This window comes from Carcharhinus amblyrhynchos, chromosome 6 (genome assembly GCF_965287045.1).
Source record: "Carcharhinus amblyrhynchos chromosome 6, sCarAmb.v2.hapA, whole genome shotgun sequence".
In the NCBI taxonomy this organism is placed as follows: Eukaryota; Metazoa; Chordata; class Chondrichthyes; order Carcharhiniformes; family Carcharhinidae; genus Carcharhinus; species Carcharhinus amblyrhynchos.
Genome location: NC_137329.1, coordinates 30,196,141 through 30,213,613, shown reverse-complemented (window position 1 = coordinate 30,213,613; position 17,473 = coordinate 30,196,141). Strand labels below are relative to the sequence as shown.

Genomic DNA, 17,473 nt, shown 5'->3' with positions numbered 1-17,473 from the left:
AAGACCCATTTATTCCTAATCTCAGTTTCCTGTTAGGTAACGAATCCTTTATCCATGCCAACATGTTATCCCATTCACCATGTGCTCTTATCAACCCTTCATAGCATCCCTACAATGGAGAAAGAGGCCATTTGGCCAATTGAGCCTACATTGACAAAAATCCCATCCAGGCCCAATCTTCAAAACCTGCATATTTATTCTGTTAGTATCCCTGACATTAAGGGACAATTTAGCATGGCCAATCAATTACCTGGCTCACTTTGGAGTACGGGTGGAAACTGGAGCACTCAAAGGAAACCCACATAACTTGCCCTGTCAGTAAACTGTAGGGGCTACATGGAGTGAAGTGCTTCACAGTAACAGCTATCACTGTAGCTGGTAGTTCATTCCCTGCCACTCTGCATAAAAAACACTACATAAGCAGGCAGAATGATTTTGCATTGACACTTACAAATTGCTGCCATTATTCTTTTAAAACGATTCACTGAAAAAACGCTCAATAGTTTAAAGACAAGGTTGCCCAATGTTTGACAGCTGTGCTCCTTTCAAATTACTGGAGTTACTGTTTTCTCTTATAATCTTCACTTGAGCACATCAGGTTCTTAGTAACTTCCTCAAATAATCAATTTTTTTTGTGTTAACAGAGCAGGCAGGTCCCCAGTGGGTGTTGGATTAGTTGACTGCAGCTAAGATGACAATAGGTACACCATAACTGACCACAACACCCCTGGACAAGACAGGGGAAGATACATCAGCTAACGTTCCTGCTTTCAATGGCTATGAGATCCCAAGGTGTAGGCAGAAACAAACATCACAGCCAGTCATCTCTGCAGCAGACATTGACAGCTGAGCACCTTCTACCCGAGTCATAAACAGGGTCCAGAATTGGAATCTATTTTCCTTACCTATCTTGGGGTACAATGGTGCCTCTATACCTATCCGTGAAAAATGAGTTCAGCACAGTCTAAGAGATCAAGTCCAATGTGTATTCTACACACCATTTACTAAATGCTGCCGGTGCAGGAAAAAAGCCCAATGTGTTCACAGACTTTACCTTTGTCAAGAGGCCACGGGCTCTTCTTGGAGACCCTGATAACAAGACCTCAAATGGCCTTTCTTCCATGGGTTTGACAGTGACTCTTCCTGCAGGAGTGTGCGGTCTTCTGGGCGAGAGGGTTTTTGGAGGACCTGGTGGTGGAATGTCCGAGGGAGATGGAGGGACAGAGATCGAGCGAGGAACATCTAAGGCAGATTTTGGTAAGCCAGAGTCAAAGTCTGCGGCATGTGAGGGATAGAGTGGAGCAGTTGGGCTGCCATGCTTAAACTGCTGCCTCTGCTGCCACTCATACAGCTGCCATACAGTGCCCTCCTTAGTGGCCTTCCGATCTTCATTTGACATCTTTAAGTGGATAACACGGTCTTGCGCATATTTGTAATCACTCGGTAGGTTATGATTCACAGCAGTGGAGCTTTCTGAAGGTTGCCCGATATTCTTTGGCAAAGTTTGGTAATTCTCTGGGTAAGGCTGAGGTTGGCTTAGTGTCCGATGTGGAAGGGTCTGGGCAGAAGCCAGGCTGAAAATATAAGAGGAAAAAAGAGAAACATAAATGGCAAGTCATGTACACTGCACAGAAGCCCTGAAATACGCTCAGATTTTCCTTTTGATAGAAAATATAAATAACTGTCTGCCCCAACACATATGGGAAATCATATTTATTGGCCTTTCATCTCACTGACGTTTGTAGGATTTTGTTGCCTGCTAAACAGTTGCCACATATGCTTACTTACTAAAATGTCTAAATAATTCATTTTTATGCTGTGTTTATCAGATTTACGCTACTTGCTTTGTAAACACAAGTTTTTCTTTTACATCTGATTGATTCTACAAATCATTTCTTTTTCAATGCAACCCTGAGCGTCAGCTCCCTGGTGCCCTAAATAAATATATCACAAGGGGCAGGCCAACATTTATAGCTCATTCCTAATTGCCCGAGAAGATGGGGGTGAGCTGCCTTCTTGAGCGGTCCATATGATATATGATACACCCATGTTGTTAGGGAGGGAGTTCCAGGGTTTTGACCCAGGGACCATGAAGGAACAGCAATATAGTTCCAAGTTAGGGTGGCAAGTAACTTGGAAGAATCTTCCAGGTGATGGTGGTCCCACATGTCTGCTACCCTTGTATTTCTAAATGGTAGAGTTAATGGCTGGGAAACCTCTGTTGGGAGTTACTGCAGTGCATCTTGTACATAGTGCACACTGTTTATTGATGGTGGAGGGAATTATGTTTAATGTTGGTGGAATGGGTGCCAATCAAGCAGGCTGCTTTGTCCTGGATGGTGTCAAGTTTTGAATGTAGTTGGAGCTGCACCCATTTAGGTAAGTGGAAAGTATTCCATCATACTCCTGACTTGTGCTTTGTAGGTTGTAGACAGGCAATGGAGAATCAGGGGTGCAAAATTCCCAGTCTCTGACCTGCTCTTGCAGCCACAGTATTTACATAGCTGATTCAGTTCAGTCTCTGTTCAATGGTAACCCCAGGATATTGATAATGGAAGACTCAGTGACGGCAATGCCACTGACTGTCATGGGAGATGAAGAAATTTCTCACTTAATGCCCACTGCCTGACACTTGTGTGGCACAAATGTCACTGATCAGCACATTTGTATCTTTTCCTTCTTCCTTGTCATCCGAAGGCATTGACCAGGAGCTTGATTCTGCTGCTGGCACGTGCTATCTCTCGAATATTTAGGAATAAGTCTTGACAGCACATATCAGCAGGTTAGCACACATCTGGAGGACTTTGTAGGCTTAACTAGCCTTATGTGACATTCATAGATCGCTACCTTGAGTAAATAAATCCTATATAATTTTGGCCTCAACCAGTTCCTTTAACTGACACCAACAACCCTGGTAAAATGGTGTTGTGCTCTCATTACTCTCAAACTGTTTAAAATATTTAAATATTTATATAAAACTAAAGTAGTGCAATAGTATTTTTTCATATTGGAAAGTGTCAGTACAATACAAAAAAAAAGTCAGACCACACATACTTAATTGTCAATCTGGGCTGTCCAAGTATCCCCAAAGTGTACTTCAGGAGAAAATAAACCACCCTGGCCATTACAATAGGAAGGTACTCACATGAATCAATTTCATGACAGTTAGCATACCTTTGCATTCAATGAATAACCAATTAGCAATAAGAACCATAATAGAATACTGTTAGTTAAACAGAGCCATTGTTTACAAGATTAAACATAACCCATCACTTCTGTTTAAGCTATGTAACTGTTAATTCATTGAGAAAGCAATGCCTGTATCTGGATGGGTTTTGTGTCACGACAGAACCAATTTACAGCACAGCTACATTCAATCAATCTCAACCACAGCAACTGTTACTTCTTTACGTTTAATATTAAACAGGCATAACACAAGCCAACACTGAGCACTAGAATTCTATTAAACATTTTTAATGAAAGTGCTAGGAGCTAGATGCAACAGGGGAAAAAGAATTAAATCAACTACCAAGCATAGCTCAGCAGTAATGTGTAAACATTAAACATTCAGAATCATACTAATAGGAAAGTCAGAAAGAAGTACCAAGCAGTAACAGAACGGAATGTAATCACAAGCATCATCTCCAAAGACCAGGCAGGTACTGACACCAAGGGGGTTAAGGTCAATACTCCTGAAAACCAGGCATGGAGATCGCTGTGCACAGTGAATTAGTGCCTGTTGACTGCAATGTAGGAGGCATGCAAACTTCATGCTGCCTGCGGTTTTAAACAAAATCAATATTCATAACCTTGGCTGGATGGTGGAGCAGGGGGTCAGTATCATAAAAGTCCAGCCCTAGTTAAAGCTTGCACTGCTTAAAGCTAGCTGGCGCCTCTTAAAGGGGAGAAGGATTGTGGGTGGAGCAGGTGGTGGCAGTCCAATGGCAGCTGAATCTAATTTAGGAAAGACAAGAATGGCACAACTTGAGACAGCACAGCTCAGAGTTGTTCACACTCTTCCCTCCCACTCCTGGAGACTGCAGTGGAAGGAGTAGAAAGAAGGAATGTTACCCTTCATCTGCTTGGGGCCAAGTCATCTTCCAAACCAATCTTAGATGACATTAGGAGCAAATAGCAGAGCAGGGCAAAGCCAGGAGTCAAACTTGGGAGTACCTGGAGACAGTGCGGGTAACAGTTCAAAGTTCAATGAATGCAAATGAGGAGCCAAGATTGCACATCATGCAGTGCACCAACATGATCCTTAACACCCATTCTGCCATGTACTGCAGGGCTCTTCCAGAGCAGTGCAGTGTTATGGCACAGCAAATGCTAAGTGCCGATCTACCCAAATCACAAAGGGAAATTTGAAACAGACGTCAGAATGGTTTTGCTATTTGTGTATGATGAGTTGATTTTCTAAAACTAGGAAATAACTTCAGGTCAATTGCAATGATTTTATATTAAAATAAAAGTAAAAAAGATCACAAAACACAAGAACACTGTGACACAGTTAACAATACATTTAAACCTTCCTGACTAGATCTTGGCTTAAATAACTCAGAGCTAGAACAGTACAGTGGCACAGTGGTTAGAACTGGTGCCTCGCAGCGCCACGGATCCACATTCAATTCCAGCATGTGTGGGGAGTTCACACACTCTCCCCATGTTTGTGTCGGTTTCCTCTGGGTGCTCTGGCTTCCTCGCACAATCCAAAGATGTGCAGGTTAGGTCGATTGGCAATGCTAAATTGACCCTAATGTTGGGGGGATTAGCGGAGTGCTGTGTGGGGTTGCAGGTAAACTCACTAGCTTTCGAGGGGTTTCTCTCTTCTTCAGGTGAATGGAGAGTTCACTCTCCATTCACCTGAAGAGGGAAACCCCTCGAAAGCTAGTGAGTTTACTATCACATAAATCAGTTGGACTAAAACCTGGTGTTGTCAGACTTTTTACTGTGTTTACCCCAGTCTAACGCCGGCATATCCACATCATGGGGTTGCAGGAACAGGGCCTGAGTGGGATTGTGGTCAACGTGGACTCGATGGACTGAATGCCCTCCTTCTGCACTATAGGGATTCTGTGACTCTAAACGCCCCTGGTGATGGCAACACTCCTTACAGATTTTCTAAACTATAAAATTCCAGTAATTTTTCCACACAATGTCCTGTTGCTTTTATGTTCCCTTACTGTGACAACAAACTAGTTTGTCCTGTCAGTCCTTGACCACATTTTGTTAGCTTTGAGATCTCATGAGCTATTCCCTCCACACACAAAGTCTTTACTGTATTCTTAAATCTGTTCCCCCCGCCCCACCCCTTTGACTTTACCATTTATTATTCCCAACAATCCCTTGGCAGTACTTTTTCCTCAAAAATCGATCAATCCACTATTCTTAAAAACCTCAATGACTATATTTTAAAAGTACACTTACCCCATCGTTCCTCGCCTTTTTACAGTCTTCCAATTTGCACACATTCCCCTTCGAAATATAACAGCCAACTTCAAACCACTTCTTTAGTTGCCTTAGATAAGTTTTTATTAGCATTCTTCTGGCCTCTGCTGCTCATCACCATACCAAACCAACCTTTACACCTTCCTTTCTTGATGTTTGACCTTTGCAGTCTTTCTGTCTTTAATCTAAATAAGCTCGTCACACCCTCCCCGCCACCCCAGCTTGATTTCCAGTATATGAGAATATGACCATGATAACACAAAAGGAAAATGTATTAAAGCTCTTGTTTTCCTGATAAGAGGCAACCGAATTATTATTTCGGCATGCCAAAGAGCCGCTCTATAGAATTTTATTTGGCAGTATGCTTTTCACGGGATATCTGCTGTATACATGTGGATGTTGCAGATTGGGTCATTGGAATAATCATCACCTAGAGACACCCTTTGATAGAATCCTACAATGCAGAAGGAGGCCATTTGGCCCATCAAGTCTGTAGTGACCACAATCAGACCCATACCCCATCTCCGTAATCCTATGCATTTACCCTAGCTAGTCCCTCTGTCTCTAAGGGGCAATTTAGCACGGCCAATGCACCTAACCTGCAAATCTTTGGATTGTGGGAAGAAACCGGAGCACCCGGAGGAAACCCACACAGACACAGATAATGTGCAAACATCACTTAGATAGTGACTCAAACCAGGAATCGAACTTGGGTCCCAGGTGTTGTGGAGGCAGCAGCAGTGCTAACCAAGGTGCCACCATGCCGTCACACCTTAACGGCTCTAATGCAGCTGGCATAATGGGTTGCCACAGATTGAAAGCATCACGATTGCTGATAAGATACCCAACAGAAACCAACCTCCCATCCACCGACTCTGTCTGCACTTCCTGCTGCCTCAGCAAAGCAGCCAGCATAATTAAGGACCCCCACGCATCCCAGACATTCTCTCTTCCACCTTCTTCTTTCAGGAAAAAGATATGAAGTCTGATGTCATGAACCAACTGACTCAAGAACAGCTTCTTCCTGGCTGCTTTCAGGCTTTTGAATGGACTTACCTTGCATCAAGTTGATCTTTCTCTACACCCTAGCTATGACTGTAACACTACATTCTGCATTCTCTTGTTTCCTTCTCTATGAATGGTATGTTTTGTCTGTATAGCATGCAAAAAACAATGCTTTTCACTGTATGTTAATACATGTGACAATAATAAATCAAATCGAATACACAATTCTCTGGCATATGGTCACACACATCAAGTGGACATTGGCTACATGTCAACCCTGCCCTCTATGGGAACCAATGGTAGCCTTCACCATAGGGAAGTTTACAATCCTAGAAAAATCAAATTCTCAATGTGCATGCTACTCAATGGCAAGGGAGAAGGAACTGTAATTAGTTGTGTGATTGAGATTGATAGCGACTTCTCTCATATAACAATGGACAGAAAATATCACCATTTCCAGCCTGGAAGGAGCCAGAAGGATAAAAGTGAATTGCTTCCTCAGCACCCTTAGCAAATATGGTCACATAACAATAACCCTTCTCCCTCTCCACCCTCTTACAGCAGCATGCCCTGCTGTGAATAGCCTCTGGTCATTTTCCAAATCATATCAGTGCACCCATGTCCAGGAATAACTGGTTTGTGCAGAAGCCTTGCAGCAAACAAAAACTCCTTAGCACCTGCTACTTCACACTCTGCAGGCTTGGGAAATTATAAGCGCAAACAATTCCTAAATTAAAGCAACAGCAGAAGAAATCAACCAAGAACAAAGCTACAAGTAATTGATGGGCCCTTAACTGGTGCAAGTGGAGAGTTCCCTGCCATTGAATGGATGTTTAGCAGCACAGGGTTAAGGGAGTGGACTGACTGGGAGGGTGAGCTCCAAAATGGCAACAATGACAAAGTCAGCATTGTATACTGATTGATGTTATGATCATCCTGCTCTGCACACTTCTGGCAGCAGTCCACTGCGTACGTGCTAACATCCACACCAATATGTTGTCTCAGTGACTTATCCTGCGCACATGACACCCACAGTGACCATCTACACATTTAACTAAGATTCCGTAAAACCCCGCTCCAGGATCAGAACACATTCTCTTGAAGATATTTTAGTACAGCACTGGAGCATTGTTGCATCGTATACTCTTTAGATCAGGCACTAAACTAAGGTTCCACCTGCCTTTTCCAGAGCTCATGTGAATTGCAGAGAACCTACTATCTGAAGTTCAGTGAGATCTGCCAATAACCTGAGTGACAGCTCTTCCTCAATATGGGGCAGCACAGTGGCACAGTGCTTAGCACTGCTGCCTCACAGTGCCAGGGACCTGGGTTCAATTCAGGCCTCGAGCGACTGACTATGTGGAGTTTCCACATTCTCCCTGTGCCTGTGCGGGTTTCCTCTGGGTGCTCCAGTTTCCTCCCAAGTCCAATGGTGTATATGTTAGGTTCATTGGCCATGCTAAATTGACCCTTAGTGTCAGGGGGATTAGCAGGGTAAAAGAAAATGTGCGGTTACAGATATAGGGCCCGGGTGGGATTATTGTCAGTGCAGGCTCAATGGACTGAATGGCCCCCCTCTGCACTGTAGGGATTCTATGAATATCATTGAAAAGAAATTAGCTGGTTAAGCAATCTCAATAATGGATGAGGAATCTTGTGGTCTTTAAAAAAAGGTGGCTTTCCACCTAATCCACATAATAAACTCTTAAGTATTGTTATCAATGTTGGATGTTTATGAAATAAATGATTAGGTGCTGTGTAGCACTGCTGTCTCACAGCACCAGGGACCTGGGTTCAATTCAGGCTTTGGATGACTGTCTGTGTGAAGTTTGCATGTTCTCCCCATGTCTGCGTGAGTTTCTTCCAGGTGCTCCAATTTCCTCCCACAGCCCAAAGAAGCACAGGTTAGGTTGATTGTCAATGATAAATTGCCCCTTAGTGCCAGGGGAATTAGCAGGGTAAATATGAGGGGTTACAGGGATAGGGCCTGGAAGGGATAGTTGTCAGTGCAAGCTCAACAGGCTGAATGGCCTCCCTTCTACACTGCAGGGATTCTATAGTTCTGTTCTATGAGAAACGCAAGACTTTCTCCCAATCACATTATCCAGAAAAAATATTCCTTAAAAGACATCATTTGCTCAATTTTCCCTCCAGCTCAAGTTGTTGCCTCCTGCTGAAGCACAGTATTGTGGGCACTAGGACCATTGCAACACCTCATTCCTCTCCATGACACTACAGGTGATGAATGCTCGAGACTGACCCTTTCTCAAGGACAATGCAGAGAATCACACTGAGAATCAATATTTGTAGCCATAGCCCTAAAGCACTGGGACACCAGAGCAGCAAGTGTAATGCGCATTTTGGCTGATTTTTGGAATTTCCCACAGTTAGTCTCATTAGCTATTCAGAACAGGTTCCCCGTTTGACTTGGACTTGCTTGTGGGAATTACTGGGGTAGGAAATATTGTACAGCAGCAGCTTGTGAAGGATGAGTACCTGGCGATGGCCCCATTCTGCTTCCAAGACTGGAATATATTCTGGCTTCCCTTTATCGCATATGAATCTTAGCTCTACCTCCTTTCTCAAAAGCCGGTCTCCCTGGATTGAGAAATTGTGAATCATGGAACAGCCTGTAATGATGACATTGCGCACTATGTTAGTGCTGAATTAAAGGTGACCCCTAATTTGCTCAAGCATTTGGACTGATGGGCGAAATTTTATCTGAATAGATCTGCACATTCAGGGGAGGCCAATATCAGGTCCCAAATCTGCTCATTGCAGAAGGAAGCTCTTTAATTCAATGCAAAGTACTAGTATTCAGCTTCCATGTTTCTTGATAAGAGGGTGGGTAAGATAATGTTTTAAGTTGGTCAAAGAGAGGATTTCTAGTTTAAGGAATCCTAGCAGAGGGCAAGATAACCAAACGGTACATTGTTTCTAGAGGCTGCAGTAACCACAGGAACGGAGGGGAGACTCAGGGAGGTTGCGGCTAGGGGGTCTCACTCTTCCCTAGAATTCCTGCTGCATAACTGGAGTGGCTGAATGTCTAAGGGGGGGGGCGTGGAGGTGGTGGTGTTCACCTCCTTCAACCAGGCCAAGGCAGCAGCTGGTGCTGTTGCGTTTCCTCCTGTCTACCATCAGAGGTGGAGGGAGGGCATCGCACAAGTGGCTCCCACGCAGTGGGTGAAGGCTGACAGTAGGGAACAGCAGATCAAGGTGAGTGAAGTACTGGGCAGGTGAACTGACTTCCGAGAAGTTGGAAATCATCTGTCCAGCAGTGAAAGCACGTTCTCAGACACGCTGGATCCTCTCACCCCTGGTGGAGACACAGCAGTTCACTTCCAGTCTTTAAAGGCTTCCCAGCCAGTGAGATCCATTGAATGAGGATCTGATCCCCCCTCATCTGGTTGACCCCAGCAAGTTACACACAGCTCAAGAAGGGGTAGGAAATAGTCGTTACTGAAGGACAAGTAATAGACCTTTACTCGTACTTGTAAAGGATGAGTACCTGGCGATGGGCCCATTCTACTCCCAAGACTGGAATATATTCTGGCTTCCCTTTATCGCATTTGAACCTTAGCTCTACCTCCTTTCTTAAAAGCTGGTCTCTCTGGATTGAGAGATTGTGAAGCATGGAACAGACAGTAATGATGGCATTGCACTGACTTGCAAAGCGAGAAATTTGATTTAAATCCAGGATTAATGGGCGATTTAAATGTTTTAATTACTCATCTGACATGGGGATTCCTGCAAACCTGGGAAGAGAGTAGGCTCCTGACCCAAAGCCTCTTTTCTGTGCTTGAACAACACCCCCATGCTGCCCAACCACACCGCCCACCAGCACCACCACCACCCTCCAAGTGAAGTTGTGTCGCCATGGCAACTAAAATGTTCCTATCCTACATTCAATAGTGATCTTGCTGATTGCAGTGCCCTTTCTGCATTCATACTCTGCTGCTGCTCAGGGCCATTGCAGTGGTGTCAGGCATTGGGACTTCACAGCCTAACATACATTTTCATGCAAGCATTTTTATAGCTCCTTTTCCACGCTGCATAATTACAGCACAGTGATTTGCCTTCAACTGAAGATTCCAGGAGTGCTGGCTTGGCAGCAAGTGTTGTTTACATCGAGCTGCTTTGATGGTCGCAGGCGACTTGCATGTTAATGGAATGGAGTCTTATGAAAAATTGGACTCTGGATAGAGGATCAAGCCAGCCAGGTCCTGGAGGAAATATTTGCCAGACTGGGCTTGTGACAGGTCAGTCGAGAAGAAACTTGAGTGACTTGCCTCATCCTTCACAAACTACCTGTTACAGATAGATGACTGTACTGGTAAGTGGTTAGCACCGCTGCCTCACAATGTCAGGGACCAGTGTTTGATTCCGGCCTTGGGTAAGTCTCTACTGCATGCTCTCCCTATTTCTGCGCTAGTTTCCTTCAATTTCCTCTCGTTTCCTCCCACAGTCCAAAGATCTGCAGGTTAGGTGGAAAGGGCGGGGGTGGGTTAGGCTTGGGTACGGTGCTCTTTTGGAGAGTCAGTGCAAGCTCGATGGGCCAAATGGTCTTTTCCTGCACTGTAGGGATTCTATGACGTGACCACTGCACAGTCCTTGTGGAGATAATGTCCCAATTTTCACACTGAAGACAACCTTTTGTTTGTGTAGAATAGCTGCCATGATAACAGAACGCATCAGACCAAATCTAGCAACTAAAAATTCCGAGCAGTCATGAGGCACTGAGTCACCATCAGCAACAGAATTGTAATCAACCGTAATCTATAATGACTGGGCCTGGTTGTCTCTCACTCTACCACTAAGTCAGGGACCAACACTGGTTCAATGAGGAGTGTAGGTGGGCTAGTGGGTGCAGCTGTATCTGAAAGTGATACTCAGTGAAATTACAACACATGCGATCGACAAAGCTAAACAATTTCACAGCTAATGGGTCAGATCAAAGCTCTGCAGTCCTGCCACATCTAATCAGCAATGATCATGAGCAAACTGAACAATTAATGGGAGAGAAAAGTTCTATGCACATCCCCAATCCCAATGGTGGCAGAGTCCAGCAAATGATTATAAAAGACTTAGGTGCTTGCTGCCATCTTCAGCCAACAATGCTCGGAGAATCATTCATTTCCAATTCCTCCCGAGGTCCCTGGGCATCACAGAAACCAGTTTTCTTTTTAGTAAGTTTGATTCGCTCCACACGATATCAGGAAATAGCTGAGGACACTGCAAACAGGTTCCACATTTCCCTCCAAAGTCAAACACCATCTTAAGTGGGAAAAAATTTGCCGCTCTTTCATCATTGCTGGGGCCAAATCCCTACCCAATATCACCGCGTAATACCTTCACCACATGGACTACACTGGTCCAAGGAGATTCCCCATCATTGGCAGCACAGTGATTGGCACTGCTTCCTCACTGTGCCAGGCCCAAGTTCAATTCCGGCCTCGGGTGATTGTCTGCGCAGAGTCTGCACGTTCTCCCCATATCTGTGTGGGTTTCCTCCGGGTGCTCCAGTTTCCTCCCACAGTCCGAAGATGTGCAGGTTAGGTTGATTGACCGTGCTAAATTAACTATAGTGTCAGGGGGATTAGCAGGGTAAATCCACGGCATTATGTGAAAAAGGCCTGATTGGAATGTTGTCGGTACAGACTCAATGGGCCGAATGGCCTCCTTCTGTAGAGCAGGAATTCTATGATTAACTTTTCGTGGTGATTAGGGATACCAATAAATGCTGGGCTAGGCAGCAACACTTACATCATGCAAAGGAATGAGTAAAAAAGTGATGAAGGTTTTCCAGTTGTGTGCAGGGGTTCACACAATCACGAGTGCCACCAACAAAACTCCCACATTTTCTTCTTAGCAAAACAGAGAAGAATGTGGAAAACCTGAAATCCTTGGTCTAAACTCTAAAAAGGCGAACAAGTAGCATGGAAAATAATGCAGAACCAAATCTCACTTTCAGAAATTTATTTCCATAAAAACATAAAAGAATTGGAGTAGACTAGGCCATTCATAAGACCATAAGACATAGGAGCAGAATTAGGCCAGTCGGCCCATTGAGTCTACTCTGCCACTCAATCACGGCTGATATTTTTCTCATCCCCATTTTCCTGCCATTTCCCCATAACCGTGATCCCCTTAATAATCAAGGACCTATTTATCTGTCTTAAAGGCAGCCTCCACAGCCTTCTGCGGCAAAGGGTTCCACAGATTCACCACTCTCTGGCTGAAGAAACTTCCCCTCATCTCTATTCCAAAGGATCATCCCTTTAGCCTGAGGGTGTACCCTCTGGTTTTAGTTTTTCCTAATGAGTGGAAACATCCTGTCCACATCCACTCTATCCAGTCCTCGCAGTATCCTGCAAGTTTCAATAAGATCCCCCCCCTCATTCTTCTAAACTCCAATGAGTACAGACCCAGGGTCCTCAACCGTTCCTCATACAACAAGCTCTTCATTCCAGAGATCATTCTTGTGAACATCCTTTGGACCCCTTCTAAGGTCAGCACATCCTTCCTTAAATATGGGGCCTAAAACTGTTCACAATACTCCAAATGGAGTCTGACCAGAGCCTTATGCAGCCTCAGACATATATCCATGCTCCTGCATTCTTGCCCTCTTGGCATGAATGCTAACATTCCATTTGCCTTCCGGTCCTGTACGTTAACTTTATTAGGTCCTTCGAGCCTGCTCCACCATTCATTATGGTCATGGCTGATCATCCAACTCAACAGCTTGACCCACTTCCCCCCCTTATCCTCTGATCCTCTTTCACCCAAAGAGTAATCTAACTCCTCCTTGAAAACATACAATGTTTTGGCTTCAACTGCTTTCTGTGGCAGCAAATTCCACAGGCTGATCACTCTCTGGGTGAAGAAATTTCTCCTCATCTCAGTCCTAAAAGGTTTACTCTTTATCTTCAGATTATGACCCTGGGATTCTGGACACTTCCACCATCGGGAACATCCTTGCAAAACTCTTTGGATATTGACTTCCTCTCAGTCCAGATTACACTACCCTCTCTTGTTTTCCACTGGTGAAAATCATTTCAACATTAAATAAAACTCTTTCCTCTTTTCAGGTGGAGTACTTTTGGCTCGTCTTAAAATCGGACCAGAAATTTGTACACAGCACAGAATGGGAGGGACCCAGTGTGCCCATTTGCCTAACTGTTCTATCACCATTTCTGTACAGCTACAGCACAACTAGTCAAAACAATTCTAAAATTTAGGCACCTCAGGAAAACATAAGAACTTCAAATTTGCAGCAGCATCAGCAGTATAAGAGGAGGTCAATATGCCGAAAGAAACCTCATTACTTCTTAAGATGGCAGCAGAATCAGACACTTAAATGCACTGAAGATTTTTAGGTTCACCTTGTGGCTGAAGGCAACAGTTTGAACGTCTACTCTTAGTTGAACTTCAGAAAAACTGCTGAGCAGAAGCCAAGTACTTTCCTATAAAAGAAACTTGGGGTTGAGTTGGGGAGCGGGGGGGAGGGCAGTGGAAAAAGAGAGAGTAAATCAAGACGGATGGGGAGTGGGGGGGTGCAGGAGAGAGGAAATCAAGGCAGTTACCTTGGCCTGCCAAATAATTCTCCTTTAGTACAATGGTCCCTACATAGGAGATGAGTTGAATTCATGCAAAGCTTAAGGACATGGTGTTTTGTTGCAAGAAATTAAGCTCAGGAACTGTAAAATTGCTAAGTGCATCAAGCAACTTGAGACTAAAATGCTACACAATTCAGATTTTAAAAACTAAATAGTTATGGAAATGGAATTATTTAATGAACCCATTGTTTAGGGATACTAAAGTACAAAGCTGCTCTAAGGGCATTGAAAGCATTAACAGTGGTAAGCACTTAACTAGCTGTTAAAGTTAAATAGAGGAAGGCATAGCTGAAGCCTATTCATGTCAACGCATATTCTTACAGGTAGGCTTTTCTGAACATTGTCAAATGGAAATAAAATGATACGACTGACAAGAGAATTATTAAAAGCATCCAACTGAGGCAATAGCTGTGTTCAGGGAACATAGAACTCAGTTACCTGAAATAATTTTGCAGAAACTTCAGGTAATACGTGGAGATTGTAGTTACCTCACATACATACATTAGAAATAACAAATGACTGTGAATCAATCTTATTGTCATTTATTGCTTATAAAATAACACCCTTGCAATCATTATTTCACAAAGCCATTTGCCATTTTCTAATCATACTGATTTAACTAATATTTCTGTACAATGATCCGAGCAAAATAAAAAGCCCAGAGTTGGAGAGAAGAAAACCTATTTGAACGGCGACAGGTTCACTATTTGTTGGGATGATTTATATGCATATAAGTTTGCTATATCCACATCAAAGCGCTCTCCTAACTTGCCTCCCCAGTATACATGCTAATAGAAAGCGATAGTTGAGTGATATTATCGCTAGACTACTAATCTGGAAACTCAGCTAATATTCTGCGCACCCAGGTTCAAATCCCATCATGACAGATGGTAGGATTTGAATTCAATTTTTAAAAATCTGGAATTAAAAATCTACTGATAACCATGAAACAAATGCCACTTTTCATGAAAACCCTCTGGTTCACTAATGTGCTGTTGGGAAAGAAATCTGCTATCCCTACTTGGTCTGACCAACATGTGACTCCAGGGCTACAGCACCGTGGTTGACTCTCAACTGCCTCGAAGGGCAACTAGGAATGGGCAATAAATGCTGGCCAGCCAGCGATGCCCCTGTCCCACAAATGAATAATAAAAAAAATGTATAGCATTAAGTTAACAATCAAGGTGGTCAGTGCAAATGATACAATACCCCAAAAGAAGCCTTACAGACCACCTCTCTTGGGAAAATGTGCAGCTGGCAAGCCCATATGGAGGCCAGCATTGAAAGTGAGTTCAATGAGGACCATCATGCAACGTGTCCAGAGGCAGTGCAGCTGGAAGTAGTTCCTCCAAATAGCAATAACATCAACATGAGCTGCAAGTGGATACGCATACTGTTCTCGCATCAGACTCTTTGGTCATGAGAGGACTCACAGAAGACGATGAAGTCACTCACTTGCAGCTTGGAGTCTACCACCAACCACGTTCATGATGCACTCATCTATCCCCTCCCCCAGTTTCTGCAGACACTTTGCCTTATCTACCCTTTAAGTTCATTGATCACAATGAATTTCACACTGGCATTCTCCTTCTTCCTCAACTGTATGAGGGCATTTTCCGTTTTCCATTCCAAAATCATGACCCCCCCCCCCCACCCCATAGTCCTCAACTCACCACACCACACTGGTTCAAACTGGCATTCTCTTTCATTGGTCCTTCCCCAACCAGGGAATCACATTCTGCAAATCTGTGCATATTGGAAACAGAAAACTAGTGCATTTTCCGTAATATTTAACAGGGCTGCCATTTATAAACAAACCCCAGTCGAATTTGATTTATTCAGTCAGAAGGAAATTTTGATGGGGTTTTGAGATCATTTCCCGTGATTCAATCCATTTTTCCGTGAAAACAAACCCACCAGCCCTCGCAATCCTAAAGTAGAATTGCTATAGCTATTCCAAAATCACAACCGTCTGCAGATTACTCCCAAATACATGGCAGAAAAGTACAGTATGCTGAACTGTAAACGTTCCCAATGAGGGTGTTAAATTTTTTTCATGATAGTTATACCTTTAAAGCTTGAGAGTATAAATGGAAGAATCCGAGAATGAAGCAATTAACTCAATTTATCAGCTTGGAATGGTTTTGCATTTGTGTCACGGTTTGACGTCCCAAGTAATACATGCACAGTAGTAATTAACAAAAACGCATTCCGACCTTTTGCTGTCTCCTTTGTGTGACTTCATCCAGTGTTCCACTTGCACCATAGAGCTTTTCCGCTGAACATTTTTGTCTGGTCCAGCTTGGGGCACAAATCCCCTTCGATAAATATTGGCACCATTCTGGTCCACCAGAGTAGCACTTGTGGGAGGCTGAATTGTGCCGTTGCGCTGCATGGGATGTGGATGAGACAAAGGCTGATAGCCTGTAAACACGTCGCTCTCCACAGAACCTGCTTGCACCTTATTCTTATTCCCTTTTCTGGCCAATATATCTACGGGATCCTTTTGTAAACCATATCTTTCTTCATCATTCCACTCTTTCTTCATTTCTTCATGTTTTTCAAACCCAAACTTTCCATCTAGTTTCGCAGCATTCTCTCTACTCTGAAGAACTTCTGCCTTAGTGAAGCCCTTGTACGAGTTGATATGGTTGTTCTGAGCCAGGTGTGGCCTTTCTGCTTTCTCTGGTTCTCTAATAGTTAAAAGAAAATATTTTTAATATATGCATGCATAGCAATTAGATAAAGCTCAAAAACTAACAAAATTATATATGAACATACAAATTGGGAGGCGTAGTTGCTACCAATATTTCGGTGCCTAGTTAATTGGAGGAAAAATTAGGAAGTCATTGCAAGAATATAAAAACCAGTTGATACTGGGAGTTGAGGAGAAACTAGAGTTATCTGTTCCTCACTCTGTGGTCTTGGAAAAAACCTAGATTAAGTGAAAGAAAACTGGCTTCAGGAGACTAACACAGCACAATGTTCCAATACCAAGAAATAGTGAATACACCTCTCTCCTGAGTCATTTGTTTTCAAGTGTGGGTCAGAATGAGGGGAACATGCAACATACAATTTTGCTCTGAACGTGAAGGATAAAAAAGTTCTCTCCTAATTAGCTTTATATTGTGCATGGAGATGAAATTGAACTTGTTTATTCCACTGCTAATTGCACATTATTGTACAACTACAAATTCAGAAGAGATATTGTCTCAAATAGATGGTAGGCTTAGAAATATTTAGGCATTACATTTGTTACCCAGTCAGAATGCTGCTCAGTAAGATGTACTACATGGTGGGGTGCAGAATGATAAAAAATAGGAACAATATGGTAGCCACGTTTGTGCTGAAATAATAGTAGTAGAACTACAAAACTAAGTAAAGCAGGTTTTTCTATTAGGCAG

The 17,473-nt window shown here is 43.4% G+C and overlaps 1 protein-coding gene across 7 annotated transcripts in view; it reads right to left on the bottom strand.

Annotated features, from left to right (window-relative positions):
- plekha7b (pleckstrin homology domain containing, family A member 7b) overlaps window positions 1–17,473 on the bottom strand; it is a 462,229-nt gene that overhangs the window by 83,808 nt on the left and 360,948 nt on the right. For all 7 annotated transcript variants that reach the window (XM_080190136.1, XM_080190135.1, XM_080190138.1 and 4 more), the window contains 2 exons: window positions 16,286–16,762; window positions 1,055–1,574 (listed from right to left, as the gene is read on the bottom strand). In XM_080190136.1, the coding sequence (XP_080046262.1) occupies window positions 1,055–1,574; window positions 16,286–16,762 (997 nt within the window). The remainder of the gene's footprint in view (window positions 1–1,054; window positions 1,575–16,285; window positions 16,763–17,473) is intronic.